General features: G+C 36.2%; 1 protein-coding gene and 1 pseudogene across 5 annotated transcripts; one reads left to right on the forward strand and one right to left on the reverse strand.

The window, feature by feature from the left end:
• The first annotated feature begins 201 nt into the window (after positions 1–201).
• LOC114281624 (putative pentatricopeptide repeat-containing protein At3g15130) lies at positions 202–19151 on the forward strand. Of its 5 annotated transcripts, XM_082893639.1 has the most exons (4): positions 202–2486; positions 2559–2667; positions 7402–7749; positions 10270–19151. In XM_082893639.1, exon 1 carries the CDS (start codon positions 321–323, stop codon positions 2139–2141), a length of 1821 nt encoding a protein of 606 aa, XP_082749765.1. In that variant the 5' UTR covers positions 202–320; the 3' UTR covers positions 2142–2486; positions 2559–2667; positions 7402–7749; positions 10270–19151. The 5 variants fall into 5 exon arrangements, with proteins under 5 accessions (XP_082749765.1, XP_028079973.2, XP_028079974.2 ...); XM_028224172.2 differs by lacking the exon at positions 7402–7749; XM_028224173.2 differs by lacking the exon at positions 7402–7749 and having other exon boundaries at positions 202–2456.
• The window catches only part of LOC114281625 (transcription factor MYB1-like), an 87860-nt pseudogene continuing 70631 nt past the window's right edge, over positions 3609–20837 (reverse strand).

Below are 20837 nucleotides of genomic sequence, written 5' to 3' on the forward strand. Positions count from 1 at the left end.
TATTATTGTCAAATTAATTTTTATTTTATTAAATTAACAACTTTATTTTTAAAATTCATCAATGGCATTTTCAATTATTCATATTTAAAATAAAATTTAAAATTTAGGATAATGTCACATTTGAAAAGGCTCCAAAATTATAGAAACGACTAATGTAATTCGCCTTATTAATAATTTTTTTTTTTTCATTCTCCCAACTTAATATAAATCCTCGCGAAAGAGGAGCGGGAACAAAGGGTGTTCGGTCTCTGTCCCATCTGTTTTCACATCATTCATTCTTCCGCAAATCTTTGTTCTCAATTGACTTTATGCCATAAAAGATGCACAGGACTCTTGCTAAACTGTGCCACAAATCAATCAGATACTCTTGCGTTTACCACAATCGTCTGTTCTCTCTGTGCCAACGTCTTAGTACCATCTCCACCTTAACCAACACTATTGACAGAAACCCATTTGAATCACCAGGTCTTAGCTACTCCACTCCTGTAGAATTGCACCATTTGAGCCGTGTCTTGCAAGAATGCGCTGATTCGAGAGATTTCCAGACTGGTTTATCTGTCCATACCCTACTCCTAAAGCTTGATTTTGATCAGTTTATCTCCTTATGGAACAAGCTTCTAAGTATGTACTGTAAATGTGATCAGTTTTTTATTGCTCGTCGTGTGTTTGATAAAATGTCTAAAAGAGATGTTGTTTCTTTTAATACGATGATTTCGAATTGTGTTCGTTGTAATTATTGTCTCGAAGCTGTCTCTTTCTATCACAAGATGATAGAAGAGGATGCCAAGCCCAATCATATCACTTTAGCTGGGTTGATTGGAGCTTGTGATGGTTTAGGAGCTGAACGACTGAGAGGCGTCTTTCACGCACAAGCAATTCGGTATGCGTTGAGTTCCAATGAATATGTGGGCTGTTCCTTGGTTGATGGGTATGCAAAGCAAATGAGATTAGAAGATGCTATTAGAGCATTTGGTGAGATTACAGAACTGGATTTGGTTTCGTGGAACATTATGATTGATGCGTGCGTGCGAAACTATAATAAAGAACATGCTTTAAGAATTTTCACTCAGATGCAACAAAAGAATGTGGAATATGATGGATTTAGCTTGACTAGTATCACAAAGACATGTTTGGAACCCAGAGATGTCTATCTTGGGAAGCTGCTCCATTGTTGCGCTATAAAAAATGGTTTGACTTGTGAAACACCTATAAGCAATGCCCTTATTACAATGTACTCAAGATGTGAAGGAGGAATGGAGTCTGCCGTGAAAATTTTTGGGGGAACTTTAGCTCCTAACATTATCTCTTGGACTGCAATGGTTACAGGGTTCATGCAAAATAAACAAAATGAGCAAGCAATTGGGTTGTATCAGAATATGCTTAGATTGGGTGTGAGAGATAATGATTTCAGCTTTGCTAGTATCCTTTCAGTGTATAGTAATTTGGCAAACCTCGAGCATGGGAGGCAAATTCATGCTAGGATTGTCAAGTCATGCTTTGGATTGGATCTTTCTGTTAACAATGCTCTAATAGATATGTATTCCAAGTGTGGCAACTTAGAAGAAGCTCACTTGGTGTTTAGGACAATGGGAAAACATGACAAGATTTCTTGTACGACAATGATTACAGCTTTTGGCCACCATGGCAAGGGAAGAGCGGCTCTTTCTATTCTCGATGAAATGACTAGGGAAGGATTAAATCCTGACGATGTTACGTTTCTTGGGTGTCTTTCTGCATGTAGCCATGGCGGTCATGTGGATGAAGGGGTTTGGGTTTTCAGGATGATGGTTGATATTTATAATCTTAAGCCTAGAAGGGAACATTTTTCTTGTGTTGTTGACATGTTGGGTCGTGCTGGTAGGTTAATTGAAGCAGAGAGTTTTATTGAAGAGATGGGGATTGGATCAGATTTTTTTGTATGGGAAACATTGCTCGGGGCTTGTAGGCTTCATGGAGAAATGGGTTTAGGAGAAAAGTCGGTGAAAAAGATTATTGGGTTACAACCAAATAAGCATGGGTCTTATGTGTTGTTAGCCAATATGTATGCTGACCGGGGATTGTGGGATGACAAGGGACTTGTGTTGGAGAATTTGGCTACAAATGGATTGAAAAAAGGGGCTGGATGTAGCTGGGTTGCATGAGTTCTTAGTTATGACAGCAACAGTTTCAGGGAAGGCTGAATAATTTGAAAATCATCATGTTTTCATAGTTGCAGCTCAGCACATCATAGAACAATGAAATATCAGTTGAAATTGCTCTTGGATTGAAAGAAATCTCAGCCTTGAGTATTTAAGTCTCTTGTGAAGTATAGTTTTAGGGCAACTCGTAAAATTTAGCTTGGTGGTGTTGGAAGACATCATTAGTGTGATTGCAAAGAAGATGAAATTTTTCTGTACATTATTTATTAAATGGAAATGAGGTAGCCAATCTGTCGGCTCAAAAGCTCCATACAAGAGGTCATACGCAGATAACTCTTTCATCAATTTGTAAGTTTTGATTCTCCTAGTTATTTGGGAGCATCTCATTTTTAAGGCATAATGACATTCCTCTTTCTGCAGGTAAAAATTCCATCTATGTTCTCAATGAGACATCTAACATGCATAAATCTTCTGTTATTTGTTGCCAACCTCAGCTTTGTCACACATTTGCCACTCTTCGGAATGAAAGGTAATCTTCTTTCCTGCTCAGGTTCAGAATCTCATTTGTTTAAGTGTTGATTCCTCCTTTCATTTAAATTATTTAGCATCATTATCTGAAGATATTCATTTAACTTGTTTGATTTAGAGGGTGCAACGAAAATTGGTTACTTACTCACAGAACCCCATAATTTCACAAAACATATACAGAATGAATAATTGGCCCACTTCATTTTTTTTATTGTCATTAATAAATTCAAGATCTAAACGTTAACACTACAATATTATGCACATGATAAGTTTCTTTGTATTTTCTTCCTCTTGCACATCAGAGGAGGAATAGAAAAACAAGATAAAATTGTTAAGTTGTGAACCACTAATTCATTAAAAATCTTAACGGTTAGAGAAATTATAACTTAAAATCTTTTTGCTAGATTATTGTTTTGATCGGCAAAGGAAAAAAATTATTGATGTAAAAAGAGTAAGAATAATAGAAGTTCTCGAATAATACAATCAATAAAAAAAGACTGAGTAATTTATCAAAAAAAAAAAAAAAAAAAAAAAAAAGACTGAGTAAATTGTATCATTGTTAAAGAACACATTCCAACTAAGTTGGTACATGTTCTAAACCAATCATCTAAAACACCATAGCTTCAAGAGACAACTGAAAGGCTTGGCAAAGACACCAAACCAACTAAAAACACCAAAAACAAAAGATTAATAACAAGAAACACACTAAAATACACAACAATTAATTGCATTATCACATTACATTCACCAAAACAGTAATGACTTCCCTTCCAAGAGACCCTTGTTCTGCAATAGATCCTTGCACCTTATCATCAAACAGCAAGAGAAAGGAACATGAGTAACAAACACCATGTGTGGCTAGGCTCTACATTCCAAGCGGGCCAAAGACGTGAAAATATTTTATGTATAGACTTCGAGGCTCGAACATAGAACGTTGTCTGCTATGATATCATATTATAAACCACCAACTTATTTTATCAACAAAATCAGATACACAACCAAAGACGTGTAAGTTTTTTTTTCTTTCTCTTCTACTCTCTCCCCCCTTTTCTTTTCTTTATTATTTTCTCTTCTCTCTCTCTCTCTCTCTCTCTCTCTCTCTCTCTCTCTCTTCCCCTAATAGGGCTTAATTCAGTTACCTCTCCATGGCCAATAACATGGCTAAAGATTTATTTGCTTGGAAAGAATTCTCTACACTGAATTTGAAGGAAAACATTCAGATCACTGCTTGTTAATCATCTAAAAGATTCCAAAGGTCCACATTATTGATAAAAATGTCACTCCAATTCCTCTGGTTTTCTTGAATTGAAGTGTCATCAGTTGTCTTCAACCCTGGCTGCTCAGTATAGCCACCTATCGACCAAGTGATTTCCACGTCAACCATCATGTTATCCAACCACCATGCTCCTCCTCCATCTCCTGGTTGTGCTGATGTTGGAAATGGCTTGGTGAGGTTGTCTCTTGTTTGAGTATTATCTATAATGGTGGTTTTGCTCCTCATCTGAGGTTGTTTTTTTTGACAAGGTCCGAGGTTTAGGCTGTATAATTCTGGATTCCATGGCCTTCTGAACGTTGGCTTTCACTTTTTCTCTTTCGGATATCAACTTCTTTTGCATTTGGGTGTTCCAATAGTTCTTAATATCTTTCACTGTTCTTCCCGGTAGTCTACCTGCAATTAGCAACCATCTGCTTGAAGAGAAAAACTTGTAAAGTTAAAAAATGTTGAAGGAGACCAAATCGAAAATCGACAAAGCATGAAAGGGCATCAAATGCTAACTAAAATAGAGACATATATACATTAAAACAAACTTTAACATTGTATGGCGAAGAGACTGCCTGGCCTGTGTTTCGGACTAAGATTAGGAAGAAAATGGTGATATCTAATCCCTCTCCACAATCAAGTGCTGAGATAACTGACAATAATGTAGAATATTGTACCAGCAAAGTTATATGTTACAATAATTTTACACTTGCCTGTTGCCTAACAACTTATGAAGCTTGATCATCAGATCACATCAGAAAATTATTAGTCTACATGCTACTCTTGGCCAATAAGTAATGGGTTATTCTTCATTTTCAAATTACCTAACAAAGATGAGTTGGCAAATAAAAAATGTCACATGGTGCTCTGAACTACTGAATAATTACCCAAACACATAACAAGAATTTAACACTTGAAATGGATAATTACCCCGCTCTCATACCTGCTCTATGAGGAACTTGGTGCCACTTTGATTCACCATAGAATGCATGCATAAGGGAGTGTGTGTGATGTGTATATCTATCTACCTATGAGACTTCAATAAACTAACCCATGTGCATTGTTAGAGCACCTCTTCCTCTGCCCAATTCTATTACTTGCAATCTCTCAGTTTTAAATGCAATTTTTATACCTCCTCTAACTTTGAAGCCTCTGACGTGGATTTTTTTCTACCACAAGACCATATCCTCATATTTTAAAATTTATGAACCAAATTTATACTGTTGATTCAGATGCAGACTATATAATATTTTTGCTACGTCTAACTTTGAAACTCCTAAGATATGAATATGAATTTATTAACAAAACACAACATTCGATTGGTTAAGGAGTGACCTAACACTTTTTAGGTCCTTAGGCAAAATTTAAACTAGGCATTTTATTTCTAAATATTAACTTTTTACATTGAAAATGTTATTATATAATATTCATGTTTCTTGCATATCTATTACAGTAATTAAAACGGGTTTTACTGCATTTATTCATGGGAGGTAATTAAACTGTTCCAGTCTTTGGGTTCTAACATTTGAACCTAATAGTTAATTTAATTATGTAGTCCAAAACTAAACTAACTCCAAAAAATATAAAGCCCAAACTAATCTAGATAAATTTTTTAAATGATATTAATACAATGCATGAGTTTTGTATTTCCTTGAAGTCAAGTCCATTGGAAAGGTGAAAGCTTGTAGTTGAAGTCTCCATGATAAATCTTCATCACGGAACATGTTCAAGATTCAACTCAGCAAAAAATTTAAAGGGCAAAAAAAAAATCATGAACACATATTAGAAATGAAATTGCCAACCAAAAAATCACTAAAGAACAACTACACAGTCAACATTTTTCCTACTGGTCTCACTTTGACACACAAAAAAAAAAAAAAAAAAAAAAATTAAGCGAAAAAATAAGCTGACTTATAATATGTAGAGCTGTAAATAGAAGGAGCTGCTCATGGGCTCATTTCGTTACATATATATCAATAGTGAGCCAAATTTTTAGGCTTGTTTAATAAACAAGCTGAGTTTGAGCTTGAAACTTGACTCGTTTGTTGTTTAATATTTAAATAATAAGATAAATATGTTATATAATATAGAATAAAATTTTATGAGTTGACCAAGTTTGATTATTGAGTTTTGAGCCAAGCAGTGCTCTTCTTACTTTTCAATCCGAGCTGAAGCTTGATTTTCTAGTTCAATAAATAAACAAGTCAAGCTCAAGCATTCTAAAAATTTGGCTCGGTTCTACTCGTTTGCAATTCTAATAATATGTGCCAAAAGAGGTAGGTGGAGTAGCCAAATCAACTTAAATTTGTATAGAATTGTGTTGAGGACCCAAACGCATGAAGACACACATGGGGGCATTGGCTACCACAAACACCAAAACTGGTTAGGATCTACAAAACTTTACACACAGACTTGAATGAGAAATAAGACTAAAAGTGTATGAGAGTGAATATAGAAGTCCACATCTGAATGGTGAAACATGGAGGAGGAGATTTGTAGGCCACCACATTCACATAACTTGCTCACTACTTTCCTAAACCCACCATTCAATTAAAACTTTTCAATGAGAGTTGAAGATGGCCTAACAAACCATTTAAACTAAAAACAAACTGTGTGAGTTTAATGGATTCTTAACCATGGTAGCTTTTCCGACCTGTTCTTGGTGACACAGAGCTTGAGAAAAGAAAATGGCGACGAAATAGAAAACAGAGATATAGGTATGAATGGAATAGAATAGAGAGACCAAAGTCATTAAGGATTCAAGTTCTCTATGAATGGAACAGACAGAGATAGCTGTTTCATTATCAATGATGGTGAAAGGTTCTCCTTGAGTTTATTTTAAATTTAAAAATAATTAAGAAAAGTATTAAAAACATAGCTCATTTACATTAAAAAAATTGACTATTTTTTTGGGAAAATTACAAATAAATGGGAAGACCAGAAACTAAACAAGTACAGGTAGAATGATGCAAAACGTGTACAAAATGACAGATACACTTTGTGAAATTATAAAGATGCCTTTTTATTTCTCTCTTTGCCCTTTACCATAACAGCAAAAGATGAAATTAAATATGAATATATTCGTGAATTAATAGTAACAACATCAATTGAAAATAAATTGGGAGAAAACATACTAATATAATTTAATCATGTGTCATGAAAACCTATATATGCAACCATAAAAAAAAATATCATCATAAATAAAAATATTGAAGTACAAAAAAAAAAAAAAAAAAAAAAAAAAATTTTGTCAAAAAAGTGACAAACCGTATTATCTATAACATTCTATAAAAGAATGAAAGCAAGCAGGTGTTGTGAATCTAACGCAACAAATTCTCCAATTTGCCCTGCTGACTATCTATAACCTATATTAAAAGCATAGAAACGCGTTATAATGCTCCTGCCTGCTTGCTTCCTTCCTAACGCTCTACAAGTGACAAATCGAACGCTTGGTTTTTCCAATTTCCCTTGAAGCTGCGTGTCCATCAGTCGAAATCCGAAGCTACTTGTCCAAGCGGTGCTCCATGTGCTCAAAAGAAAGCCTGCAATTGCAGCCGTCGAATTCTATGTTTTCTCAACTTCCTACACTACATATTTTCCATGATGACGTCCTTCGCGTTGATGGGTGAAGACGAGTGTTTCGGTGGGTATCAAATGGACAACCAACCCAAATGATCCAAGTCTTGCTTCCGATTGATGGGTCTTTCTGTGGTCTCTCCTAGAACCTTCTTTGTTCGGTGCACCACTTGTCGACAAATAATTGGAAGCTTTCAATGAGAAGAGAAACAAACACAAGTTTCTTCTCAATTATCTTCACCTGAGGTTTGGGTTTCATGGTCCCCCTTCTTGGAACATGTTTTCTTTGTAGTGTTTGAGTTGTGATTTATACATTGATTATAGGTTTGTAGCCATTGAATATGCCTACGATGTGTTTGTGAATATGTTCATAAGAGAACCTACATGCTTACTTCTTTGGAAATTAGCCATCTATGTTGGGCATACAAAAACAAAATTGGTGGATTTGTAGATTTGAAGACACTACAATAAATTCAAAAACGAAGCATTGAAAAATTAAACCTTAAACCCAAAACCACCATCGACGGCCCCATATGTCTCTTTTGGGCGATTACTAGATTTTACATATCCAAAAGTTCATAGTATGTTGCCCATGACAGAACTTCCTTGAAAATTTATGTAGAATGATATTGTTTGTACTTTAGCTTTTGTCCTCATTGTGAGGTATACAACTTTCCATTTTTCCTCACATGTTTTATGTTTTGGTTTAGTGGACTTTTCATCCTTCCATTTTCAAGAACAAAAAAAATCCACACAGCTCTAATTTGGTGTAGGGTTCTGGCATTTTTATTTGTAAGTGCTTTTTATATTTCATATATTTTTTAAATTTCATTTTCTATATTAAAAATATTCTTTTGTGACCCATAAATTAATTGGTGATTGAAATGTTTGGGGATTAGGACTTATAGTTCAAAGTATATGAACATAGCAGTGGCAAGAATTCTTAGGACTAACTCAAGAATGCATCACAAGTTAGGAATGTTGTTTCTTCATTACATATCTTTTTAACTCAAGTACAAATTCTTCTTCATGTATTGCTGGTGCTACTATGATATTTGAATTCTTATAGATGTCCTATAAATGTCGACTGTGTCCATTTGTCTTCAGAACATCATTGATCACTTGAATGAATATGCTAACTTGAACGTAGCACTATAATCGGCGAAAATAATATTGAGGTCATTGATTAATTGCTAGAACACCTTTGTGTCAAATATGGCTTTGATGGATTGGATGGGGTTTCAGTTAGACTATAGTTTTTGACACAAGGTTTCAAGTTTTTTTTCCTTCTCTTTGGGAAAATAAATAAATGTTCATATGGGATTCTGAGATTCAAATTCTTCTTCTTCTTTTTTATTTTTATTTTTAATTTTTGAGTTTCATTTTTTGTGTCTTGGTGGTAGAGTAAGTTTTCTCATGTTTCACATAGTGTTTAAAAGTAAGACTTTCAGCTAGGCATGGAGACTCAAACAGAATTGCTTTAAGAGTGGCATGGAGACTCAAAGGTGTAATATTTAGAATGACGTCAAGCCTCTGAAATTTCTGTCATAATCTTAAACAAAGTTAACAACGATTATACAAATATTCAAATGCTTTCAAAGGACACAGTGGACTCATCTCATCTAAAGAGGGAATAGGAGAGCTGGGAAGATTCACAAAAGCCCATAATTTTAACACCTAAAAGTTACAAACAACAAACCAATCAAAAGGAGAAAAAAAAAAAAAAACCTCTGTTGTCTTCACTAAAAGTTCCACTAACGTTAAAATGAATTTGCCGAATTAGGCAAAATAGTTGGGATTGTTTGACTGCTGGGGTGGCATGAATAGCACTGTACAACCTTTTCTCCTTAGCCTAGTTTCTAGATGTTTTTGTACGGCTGTAAAACACATCGTTCTTAATTCACTGAACTGGTTTTGGATTAGGAATAATGTATGATATTTTAGACAACACAAATGATGGGTGTGCTATTCTGAACTGCTTGCAACTTGTAGAGAATGTAATTTAGATGCTTGTGTATGATTGTCAAACACATTGTTCAATTATTCACTGAATTGGTCTCGGAGTAGGAATGACAGATATAATTATATCAGAACTCCATGAAATGAAATCGAATAATATTGACAACACAAGTGACGCTTGCCGACAATAATACTAAAGTTGTGGAACTTAAGGGGAATCTAATCTAATTTAAATATTTACGTGTCTTACTTGAAATCTTAAAATCAAATTCAAATTAAAATTTGAAAATTTTCAACTGCTCAAACCAATCTTAAAAAATTCAACTATTCAAATCAAATTCATATCAATCTTAAAATCACATGTAAACTAAATCTAAATTTTAACTATTCTGATTTCTGAAGTTCACTATGGTTTGGCTCGAAGGTTCAACGACAAATGAATTGAAAAATGATACGAAGGGGATGATGTACACAATTTTTGTTCTTTTTTTTTTTCTTCTTTTCCTGGAAACATAAAAACTTCATCTAGGTAAACTAAGGGCTCGTTTGGGAACAGGCTAATTTAGTAACTTTTTGGCTATTTGGCTAAAAAGGTAGGTAAAAAAAACTTGTATGTTTGGGATGACTTTTTGGCTAATTACGAAAAGATGTGCAAAAAGGAGAGAGAAAAGAGAATCTTTGACTTTTTAGTATGGGTTGTTGGCTTTTTGGCTAATTTAGTAACTTTTTGGCTAATTGGCTAAAATAGCCTATTGCCAAACGAGGCCTAAATCAGGTTTTTAAAATGTATTTGTTTGCTAAATGCAGATTATGAAACTTTAAGAGCACTTGATTTTGATAATGCTCCCACAGTTCCTTCAATGAGTGAGGAAGAGATAAATGTTCTTCCTGTTTACAAAGTTGCTAGCTGCCAAAGGTTAGTTATCAAGTACCAAAAGTTTGGGTTTCTGTCTAAGCAAAATAAGTGGAAAATTTTAGTTGGTGGATCTCAATTGATATTGTTTACAATAAGGTTATGTCTTGGATGGAAAACAAATACTGTGGAGTGTAGAGCAATGTAGGTGAAGGCAATATGTGCAACCACATCGTTTCAAAATTTGTACATATTTTGTCATAATTCAATGGGAAAACAGTGGCAGTAGGATACCCGTGGCTGCTGCAATAGAAATATGACTCGGGTTTGTTGTCTTGTGTTAAAAGGCTATTCTTTGTGCCTGCATCTCTTAGGTTGTGAGATGCTTTCCTATCTTGGTTAAGTTCTAAGGACGTCAGCTTGTTCTGTTTCTATATTCCCTACCTTGTTTTGTGTGAGTTTTCTATTCCATTCATATGTTATTGACAAATTAGTAAGTTAATTTCATTTACATTCATTAAGCCCTACATCATGATATGGTTTTATGCTCAATTTTCTATGCTTAAATATTTATTTGCCACTTAGAAATTGGGATAAGTTGTTTTGATTGTAAAGTTGGGTTGATGAATTAAGGAAGTTTATGAAAGTTAAAGTGTATGTGTGAGAAATCAATTTTAACCATTAAACATGAGATGCTCTAGTGGACAATGTTCCATGTAGATTACATTTTTTTATCTCTTCTTTTCACTTCAAGACAGAAGTGAGCCTGTTTTACATACGTTTATGAATGTGAATCTCATTGCTTTGTGTTTAGGAGTGAAAAATAAGATAAAAATAAAATTATATATAGAATTATTTTTAAATTACATAACACTGTCATACAAGAATGTGCTAAAATGACACAATCAACAATGCCACGTGTGACAATCAATGATGCTGCGACCCCCAAGCGCGAAGCGCGTGGGGGGCCAACTAGTAAAGTTGAAGAATGGCCAACATATGTACCACAACATAAAACTCAATGGTTTTCCATTAAGAAAATGTAGAGTTATTACCTTGAACACAAATACAACGTTTGAGTCATCAATCCAACATGCATTTGGGTTTGAATCTGTTGAGAATCTAATTCAAACATGTCCAGATTTATTTTAGTGAGTCCATTTCATGTTTGAGTTCAAGTTAGTGGTCTTTGACTTATTCAAAGTAGTGGTATGTAGTTTCAGCTTATGTAGGGATTGTGTCAAGTGGTGTCATAGTTTTTAGGATAGTTGGTTTAGTGGATAGTGTTAATTATTGTTCATAGGTCTGTTGCTATTTTTCAGGTAGTGGAGTTAGTCGATAGTTCTCTATTTAAAGAGCATTGTAGAGTCCAAGTTTGTGTGGACAAAGAATTAAAAAAATTGTTTTCTTCTTCAATCTCTGTGTCTAGCATATATTATTTTTGTTTAAGAAATCTACAGTGTGGTATCAGAGCCAGGTGGAGGGCTGGAAGAAAGCAACAAGAGTTTACAGCAGTGACATTGACTGCAATGTGTTTTTAGAAAAGTGTGAGTATTTTGGAACTCATGGCAGGTAATACAAATACAACTTCAATTTCTCTACAAAGTGTTCCCATATTTAATGGAAACAATTATCATTTTCTAGTCTATTAAAATGAAGACATTATTTGCATCCAATGATTTGTGGGACTTAGTAAAGAATGGGTATGAAGATTTTGCTGAACAAGAAAGGGTGTCAGCAGCACAGAGGAATGAATTGAAGGAGAAACAGAAGAATGATGCAAAAGCCTTATTTATGATCCAGCAGGGCTTGGAGGACACCATATTTCCAAGAATCATGGCTGCCACTACATCAAAAGAAGCATGGGACTTGCTCCAAGAAGAATACCAAGATACGTTGAAGATAATCACAGTTAAGCTCCAAACTCTTCGTCGTGAATTTGAGAACTTGTATATGAAAAATTCTGAGAGTATTCAGGATCTTTTCATAAGATTCACTTCTATTGTGAATCAAATTCGATCATATGGAGAAGAGTTGTCCGATCAGAAAATTATTGAAAAGGTGTTAAGGAGTCTTACTCCTAAATATGATCACATAGTTGCTGCTATAGAAGAATCTAGGATCTAACCACTTATTCTGTGAATGAACCAATGGGTTCACTTCAAGCTCATGAACAAAGGCTGCAGAGGACAGCAGAGAACACAATGGAGCAAGCATTTCAGTCAAAGGTAGATTTAAATAAGTGCTCAGAAGATCTTGGAAGAGGACACAGTGGTATAGGTAGGGGACGTGAAAATGCATCTCGTTGAAGAGGAAGAGGCAAATTTAATGCCCAACAGAGATACTTTATTGGAGGTGACAATGCTTACTCTACTCCATGTTCACATTGTGGAAAAACAAATCATGAAGACAAGGATTGTTGGTTTAAAACCAAAACAGCTCAAAATAAAAATGTTCCACAGTGGTATAATTGCAAGGAGTTTGGCCATGTTAAGAGAAATTGTTTTAAAAAGGCTAGGGAGCAAGCCGATTTTCATGAAGAAAAAAAAAAAAAAAAAACTAATGAAGAACATGAAAACCTGTTTGTAGCATGTCATTGCTCATGTTGAAATGAATGAAGAAATTTGGTATTTAGATAGTGGGTGTAGTAATCACATGACTGGAAACAAAAGTTATTTTGAGGAAATTGATGAATCTGTGAAACCATTAGTGAAAATGGGTAGTAATAGTGAAGTTCAGGTACAAGGAGTTGGAACTATCAGAGTAGCAACCATGATTGGAAGAAATTTTATTAATGATGTCATGTATGTGCTTGGTTTGGTCCAGAATTTATTGGGCTTGTTTGGTTTGTTTTTGGGAGAGTTGTTTTTGAAAAAATTTTGGGGAGAGAGTTTAAATTTTTTTTTGGTTTGTTTGGTTGTATATTTTGGGAGAGTTATTTTTTTGGGAGTTTGGGATGATTTGATATTTTGGGAGAATTTGAGTAGATGTGTGTGAGAGAAAAAGTGATTGAGAAGGAGAGAGGAGAGAGGAGAGAGAAAAAGTGATTGATTGATGTGTAAGAGAGAGAAAGTGATTTTGGAAATTTTTTGAAAAAAACTCAAACCAAACAATTTTTTAGAAATTTTTTTCTAAAACTCATCTCCCAAATGCAAACCAAACATACCCATTGAGTTTGGGTCAACTATTAGAGAAGGGTTACTATGCTGTTTTTGACGATGAGGAATGCGTGCTTTATGATAAGAAAAGCAAGAATTTGGTTGTGAGTATCAAAATGACAGCAAATAAGATGTTTCTTGTTGTGTTCTCAAACCTTTCATACAATGCATTCTGTGCATCTCGTGAAGAGTCCATATTGTGGCATAGGCGGTATGGTCATTTGCATTTTGGTGCGTTGCATTTGTTGCATAAATTGGATATGGCAACTGGTTTTTCATCAGTGAAAAATGATGCCTATGTGTGTGAAGCTTGTGTTCTCGGCAAACACCATAGGGAAAAATTCCCGAAGGAAAAATCTTGGCGAGCAGATAAGCCGTTGTTGCTTGTGCATGCTATATGTGGTCCTATGCAAACATTGTCCTCGAGTGAAAACATATACTTTATTTTGTTTGTTGATGATTGCACTAGAATGACTTGGCTTTACCCCGTGAAAGAAAAGTCAGAGGCTCTCTCAATTTTCGAACAATTTAAATTAATTGTTGAAAATCAATCTAGTTGCACTATTGTCACATTACGTACTGGCTGTGGTGGTGAGTTTACTTCCTATGAGTTCAGGATGTTTTGCAATAGCATGGGCATTCATAGACAACTGATAGCAAGTTACACCCCACAACAAAATGGCGTTGCGGAGTGTAAGTGTTAAAACCTATCACCTACTTCACCCACTTAAACCTACTCCACTAAACCTAACCCACTTCATCACTACCACCTCACCTACTCCACTAAACCTAACCCACTACACCACTACCACCTCCACTTCACCTACTCCTTACCTACTACACACTCACCCTCTTCTATATATAGGAATCATGAATCATTGTAATAAATACAACACAATACATCAATCAATAATACATCAATTTTAACATGGTATCAGAGCAAGGTTGAGAACCTAGTATTTTCGCTTCACTGGCGGGCGACAGTCTCGCCTTGGCCGCCCGCCGGACCTCTCATCACCCTCAGTATTTCACTCCAATCCAGCATCAATTTCTCAAAGCTCCGAACTCACCAGATCTTAATCTTGCTTCCACAGTCGCCTGTTGCAGCAGCCCCCGGTACCGTGACAGTCGCCACGACCTGCACTATTGACCTTCAACGCGCTTTTGTTCGCTGGTTACATTTGCTCCGGACACGCCAGCACCGCGGCCCGAGCTGTTGTTGGCTCGTGCCGTCGCCCATACAGCTTGCCAACTTCACCATTTTGCTCTCTCCAACGCTGCTTCTTGACGATTTCGAACTGGTGGGAAGGTGACTTCCAATGCTTTAACTAGAAGCATGGATCTCACTGATAAGACAGCTCAATTTCCAACAGTACCGAAAGTGGGAATATGGACCTTGAGTTCCCACATGGATGGTTTTTCAGCTCCTGTTATCTGCAGATCCAGTTCCTTGCTGAGGTCTTCCGGCATCTTCTTGTCCATCGGTTTTTGACCCTTCTTCTTGTTTGTCATCCCTCCACTGTGTTCAAGTTCCAGTGCAAACACATAATCATCATGCTGCCCATCCACCATCCTCTAAAATAATAATTCTCCACACTCACAAGTTGTCCCATTTTTTTTTTTTATTATTATTATTATTATTATATTTTTTTTTGAGAGAGAGCATTACACCACACCAGCTTTTCTCTCCACCAGACCCAACTTCTTCATATCATATCACCCACTCACTTCTTTTTCTTATGAGGCAAAACATTTTTAATATTTTTCCTCCACCCACTCTCTCTCTCTCATCCTTTTTTGGAAAACACACTTTATTCCTCTCCATGTGCTGTTGCCTCAGACATTTCGATATATAATATATATATATATACTAGCTATATAATATAGTATTAGATATATATACTAGATATATAATATATCTACCAGCTACTCTTTCGGGTTTTGCGAAACCAATTCAAAAAAAAAAAAAAAAAAAAAGCGCAAAAGAAGCAGACGAACTGCACACCAACCTCATTTTATTCATATCAGGGGCTCAACCCTGATCACAATTTTACACAAAAAAAAAAAAAACCACAACAACCACAAAACAACCACATCCACAGGCAGGATTTTCTTCTCTACTCTGCCGCCGGTCTTTTCTTCTTGTCTCCGTCCTGGGCGGCCCTTGCCGGTGTTGCCTCCGTGTTTCCCACTCCACTGGGCATGATCACTACTCCCTGTTCCTCCACTGCAGCATATGGCGGCCCTCCAAATCGGAACAAAACGGTGGCCTTCCGCTTCAGCTCCTTGTTTTCCGCCTTTAGCACACTTATCTCTGCTCGCGCATCCTTATACATGCGTTGGAGCAGAGCCAGTTGGGCGTTTAACTGCTGCACCTCATTTGTCCTACTCTGCAGCCGGTTCGACAAATTTGTGACCGCCGTCATGGTCTCCACACATGACTTCAAAGTATACTGATTGGCCTCAATATCAGTTTGCACCGCCATTTTTTGCTCCACAGACCGCATCGGAAAGTTCAACGGAGCAAAACCAGAGGTGTTTGGTTGAGGTTCACTGGCCACCGCACCAGTTATTTCTCTTGTGGACTCGTTCAGGTCTGGAAAGAGCGTGAGCAGACCACGGGAAGAGGAGGCCATGTTCTGGGTAGCTGGACGGGAAGAAGAGGCCATGTTTTTTGGGTTGCTGAGTGTTTCAGCGAAGCAGCGATTTCCGACTGGTACTTTCAGAGAAGGATTGGTTACAGAGTGTTTACAGAGTATTTCAGAATGCAAATGTTCGGCGGTTTCAGACTGGTTTGCACAGCCTCCGCCTCAACCTTGGTTAAATAGCCAAGGCAGACACGCGCATCGCGCGCCACTTGACGCCAGACGACCAAACGGGCGCGCAAGCCAATGTGGTCACGCGTCTCGCCATCTTGTCCGGCACACCTTTTTATGGAATGGGCACGCCTTTTGATGGCACGCCTTTTGATGGATTGGGCACGCCTTTTGATGGCACGCCTTTTTATGGATTGGGCACACCTTTTGAGGGTGCGACTTTTTAAGGGTCCGACAAGACTCTGTAAACTGTCCCGACATTGATTCTGGTTAGCTCCTTCATGGGTCCGACAAGACTCTGTAAACTGTCCCGACATTGATTCCGGTTAGCTCCTTTATGGGTCCGACAAGACTCTGTAAACTGTCCCGACATTGATTCCGGTTAGTTTCTACAAGGGTCCGACAAGACTCTGTAAACTGTCCCGACATTGATTCCGGTTAGTTTCTACAAGGGTCCAGCAAGACTCTATAAACTGTCACAACAACTGTCACAACATTGTCTGCTACAACGGTCCGACATGATCCCATAAACTGTCTTCTACATCGGTCCAACACGAGCCAGTGTCTTCTACATCGGTCTGCCATAACCATACAGTCTTCTACAACGGTCTGACACGACCATACAGTGTCTCCTATCCTCTTTTCTTTTATGTATTCGTCTATTTTCTTGTTTTGTTACTCTCTCCAAACTCAAGTTGGCTAGTTCCTATCCCCCTTGAGTTTGCGGGGGGCTGTTAAAACCTATCACCTACTTCACCCACTTAAACCTACTCCACTAAACCTAACCCATTTCATCACTACCACCTCACCTACTCCACTAAACCTAACCCACTACACCACTACCACCTCCACTTCACCTACTCCTTACCTACTACACACTCACCCTCTTCTATATATAGGAATCATGAATCATTGTAATAAATACAACACAATACATCAATCAATAATATATCAATTTTAACAGTAAGAATCGGACTAAGCAGCAAGGAGCATGTTGAAGGATAAAGGGATGCCAAATTGCTATTGGGCTGAAGCAGTTTTGACAGCTGTATATTTGATTAATCACTTTCCAACAATAGCTGTTAGAGGCAAGGCTCCGTATGAAGCTTAGAGCGGGAGAAAACCCAATGTAAGTCATTTGAAGATTGGGTGTATAGCACATGCATTTGTACCATCTGAACAAAGACAAAAGTTAGATGATAAAAGTACAAAATGCATTTTCTTAGGCTATAGTGAGGAGACAAAAGTATATAGACTTTATGATCTTATTGCCAAAAAATTGATCATAAGTTGAGATGTAATATTTAATGAGAATGAAGCTTGGAGATGGGATGAAGATGAAGTTATCCCACTTGAACAACCTGCCCCTGTGAGGAGGAAGTATATGTTGAACAACCCAAAGGCTTCATGATTGAAAGGATGGAACATAAAGTATACAAACTAAAGAAGGCAGTTTATGGGCTCAAGCAAGCACCAAGAGCATGGTATAGTAAGATTGACAGGTATTTTTTGGAAAATGGTTTTCATAGAAGTGTTAGTGAACCTACTCTTTATGTGAAAACTCAAGGGAATGATGATATCTTGATTGTATGCATATATGTTGATGATATGATATGTACTGGGAATTCTTTTGACTTGATGAAATGGTTTAAGGAGAGCATGATGCAGAACTTTGAAATGTCTGACTTGGGTCTTTTGCACTATTTTCTCGGCATTGAAGTAATTCAAAACTCAAGTGGCATTTTCATATGTCAAAAGAAATATGCCATGGACTTGTCGAAAAAGTTTGCCATAGCAAATTGTACTCCCACAAGGACACCTATGAATGTAAATGAGAAGTTGCTTTTGGCGGATGAAGATGAGTTGGCAAATGGGAGGACTTTCAAAAGCATGGTTGGAGCTTTGATATATCTTACTTATTCAAGACCTGATATTATGTTTGTTGTGAGTATTGTTTCCAGGTTCATGCATCATCCAAGCAAGCATCATTTTGGAGCAGCAAAGAGGATTTTAAGATACATTCAAGGCACTCTCAATTTTGGAATAAAATATTCCAAAGTCACTAACTTTAAACTGATTTAATTCACTGACGGTGATTGGGCAGGCTGTATAGATGACAGGAAAAGCACTACAGGCTACGTCTTTAGCCTTTGCTCTGGAGTTATATCATGGGCATCAAAGAAGCAGACTACTACGGTTCTTTCCAGCACTAAAGCAGAGTATATTGCTGCCACTGCTACAGCTTGCCATGCAATTTGGCTGTGAAGGATCTTCTGTGATTTCAAGGAGAAACAAAGTAGTCCAACATGTTTGTTTTTGACTACAAGTCTACTATCGCTATGGCAAAGAATCTTGCGCATTAAGGAAGGACTAAGCATATTGAAATATGCCATCGCTTCATTAGAGAAAATGTGGCCAAAGAAGAAGTGGAGATAGAACATTGCAACACCGAAGATCAAATGACAGATGTATTCACAAAAGCTTTGTCAGAGGAAAAATTCAAGAAGTTTCATAGCATGATGGGTGTACAACCATGTTTGAATTAAGGGGGGCATGTTGAGAATCTAATTCAAATATGTCCAGATTTATTTTTGTGAGTCTGTTTCATGTTTGTGTTAAAGTTAGTGGTCTTTGACTTATTCAAAGTAGTGGTATGTAGTTTCAGCTTATGTAGGAATTGTGTTAAGTGGTCTCATAGTTTTTAGGATAGTTGGTGTAGTAGATAGTGTTAGTTATTGTTCATGGGTCTGTTGCTATTTTTCAGGTAGTGGAGTTAGTGGCTAGTTCTTTATTTAAAGCGCATTGTAGAGTCCAAGTTTGTGTGGAAAAAGAATTAAAAAAATTCACTATTTTCTTCTTTAATCTTTGTGTCTAGCATGTATTATTTTTGTTTAAGAAACCTACATAATCAAAATGCGTTCACTGTAGGTCCCTAAAACAATATGGGTCGAAATTGAATTAGATTGAAAACACAAACCCATCGGACACCTATGGGATTGGGCACCACCATTTATTGGAAAACATACACAACCTTAAAAAGAGTAAGGGTTAATTACACTAACACTCCTAACTATTAGTAAATATCACTTTGATCTCCTTATTTATGAACCTATACATTTTAACTCTCTCAATTATAAAAATATATCACTTTCATCCCTTCCAGACCACCTTCACCTTCAAAAGGGATGTATTTATACGATTTTCATAATTAAGAGAGTTAATACGTATGAGTTCATAAATGAAGGAGTCAAACTGGTATTTGTTAATAGTTAGGAGTTTTGGTGCAATTAACTCAAGAGTAATGATGACAAAATGTGTACTGTGTTTCCTTATTGGTGAAACTACCTTGATGAGGCATTTGAAAAATATCATTAATTATCACGAGACTCATTGGATAATAAATCTACTTATTATGATCTACACATAAGTCTTTTTTTTTAATTGGGTGTCCAGATCAGTTTGTGCGCAATTCGACTAATTTTAAAGTTATGAAATTAACGATTGTACAAATTTTCAATGATCTTTTAAAATGACTCAAACTCAAGATATTAAATTTTATTTTTTAAGTTTTTACTGTTTGGCTAACCCTTTAAGATTATGGACGAGGAGATATTTAAGCTATCCAATCCTCTTGATTATCATCTAATTTCCCAACACCCACCATTCAATATCAAACAACAACCCACACACCATTCAATATCAAACAACAACTAAATCAAGCCCATCTTTAGTGTTGTTGATCCTAGTGTGCTTTACTCAGTTTTGCTGGGTATGCCTATTGATGTCAGGCCGGTAGATATTCGGACCCAAGTGAAAATTTAAAATTGGGATCTTTCATATATAATATAAAAAAATTATTTATTTAAAATTTTACCTTGAAGGTTTATAATGTAAATTCAAAGTTATGAGCCATACTTATAATGAGTGAGGCATATAGATATGTTTTTTGAGTTAATTTTTAAGAGTATATAAGGTTAATGTATACATTGAAAAATCCAAATAATCTCCGAGATATTAATTTGTGATTATATTTCAATTTTAAGTAATGAATAACTCTCCTAATCAAACAAGTAAAGACAAATCAATACAACGATTTAACGTGAAAAAATAACAATTGGAGCGCCTTTAATTGTGATAAAAAAAAATCACAGACCAAAGTCACAAAACAATCTACTAAGAAGACAAAAAAGAATTACACGTGTACTCTCAATTACCTAGTGAATCCACGTCTGAATTGAGCCGACCCTGATGTACTTCTTCCACCATCGTCTTTGTCTCGGAATTGTCTTGTCCAACGTTGAATCCACAACGCCGATGTCGAATCCACGACGATGAGCCACTTCGGAATCTATTAAAGCTTCAGACCCAAATTTTTCAAAATTTACCGCAGAACACCACTCTCTTTTGTGAATAAAAAAAAACAAACAAACAAACCCCTTAATGATGTTAATATGAAGTTCATAGATCTATTGATAACTCTCAAATCATCAAGGAAATACTCAGAAAAATACCCTTCAATATAGAAAACCTTGGTAGCTTTGCTCTTTC

This window comes from Camellia sinensis, chromosome 1 (assembly GCF_055761805.1).
Source record: "Camellia sinensis isolate YWXY chromosome 1, ASM5576180v1, whole genome shotgun sequence".
Taxonomy (NCBI): Eukaryota; Viridiplantae; Streptophyta; class Magnoliopsida; order Ericales; family Theaceae; genus Camellia; species Camellia sinensis.

Excerpts from the sequence above, each read along its gene's own strand:
- LOC114281624 (XM_082893639.1), top strand. The coding sequence starts at position 321 with ATGCACAGGACTCTTGCTAAACTGTGCCACAAATCAATCAGATACTCT.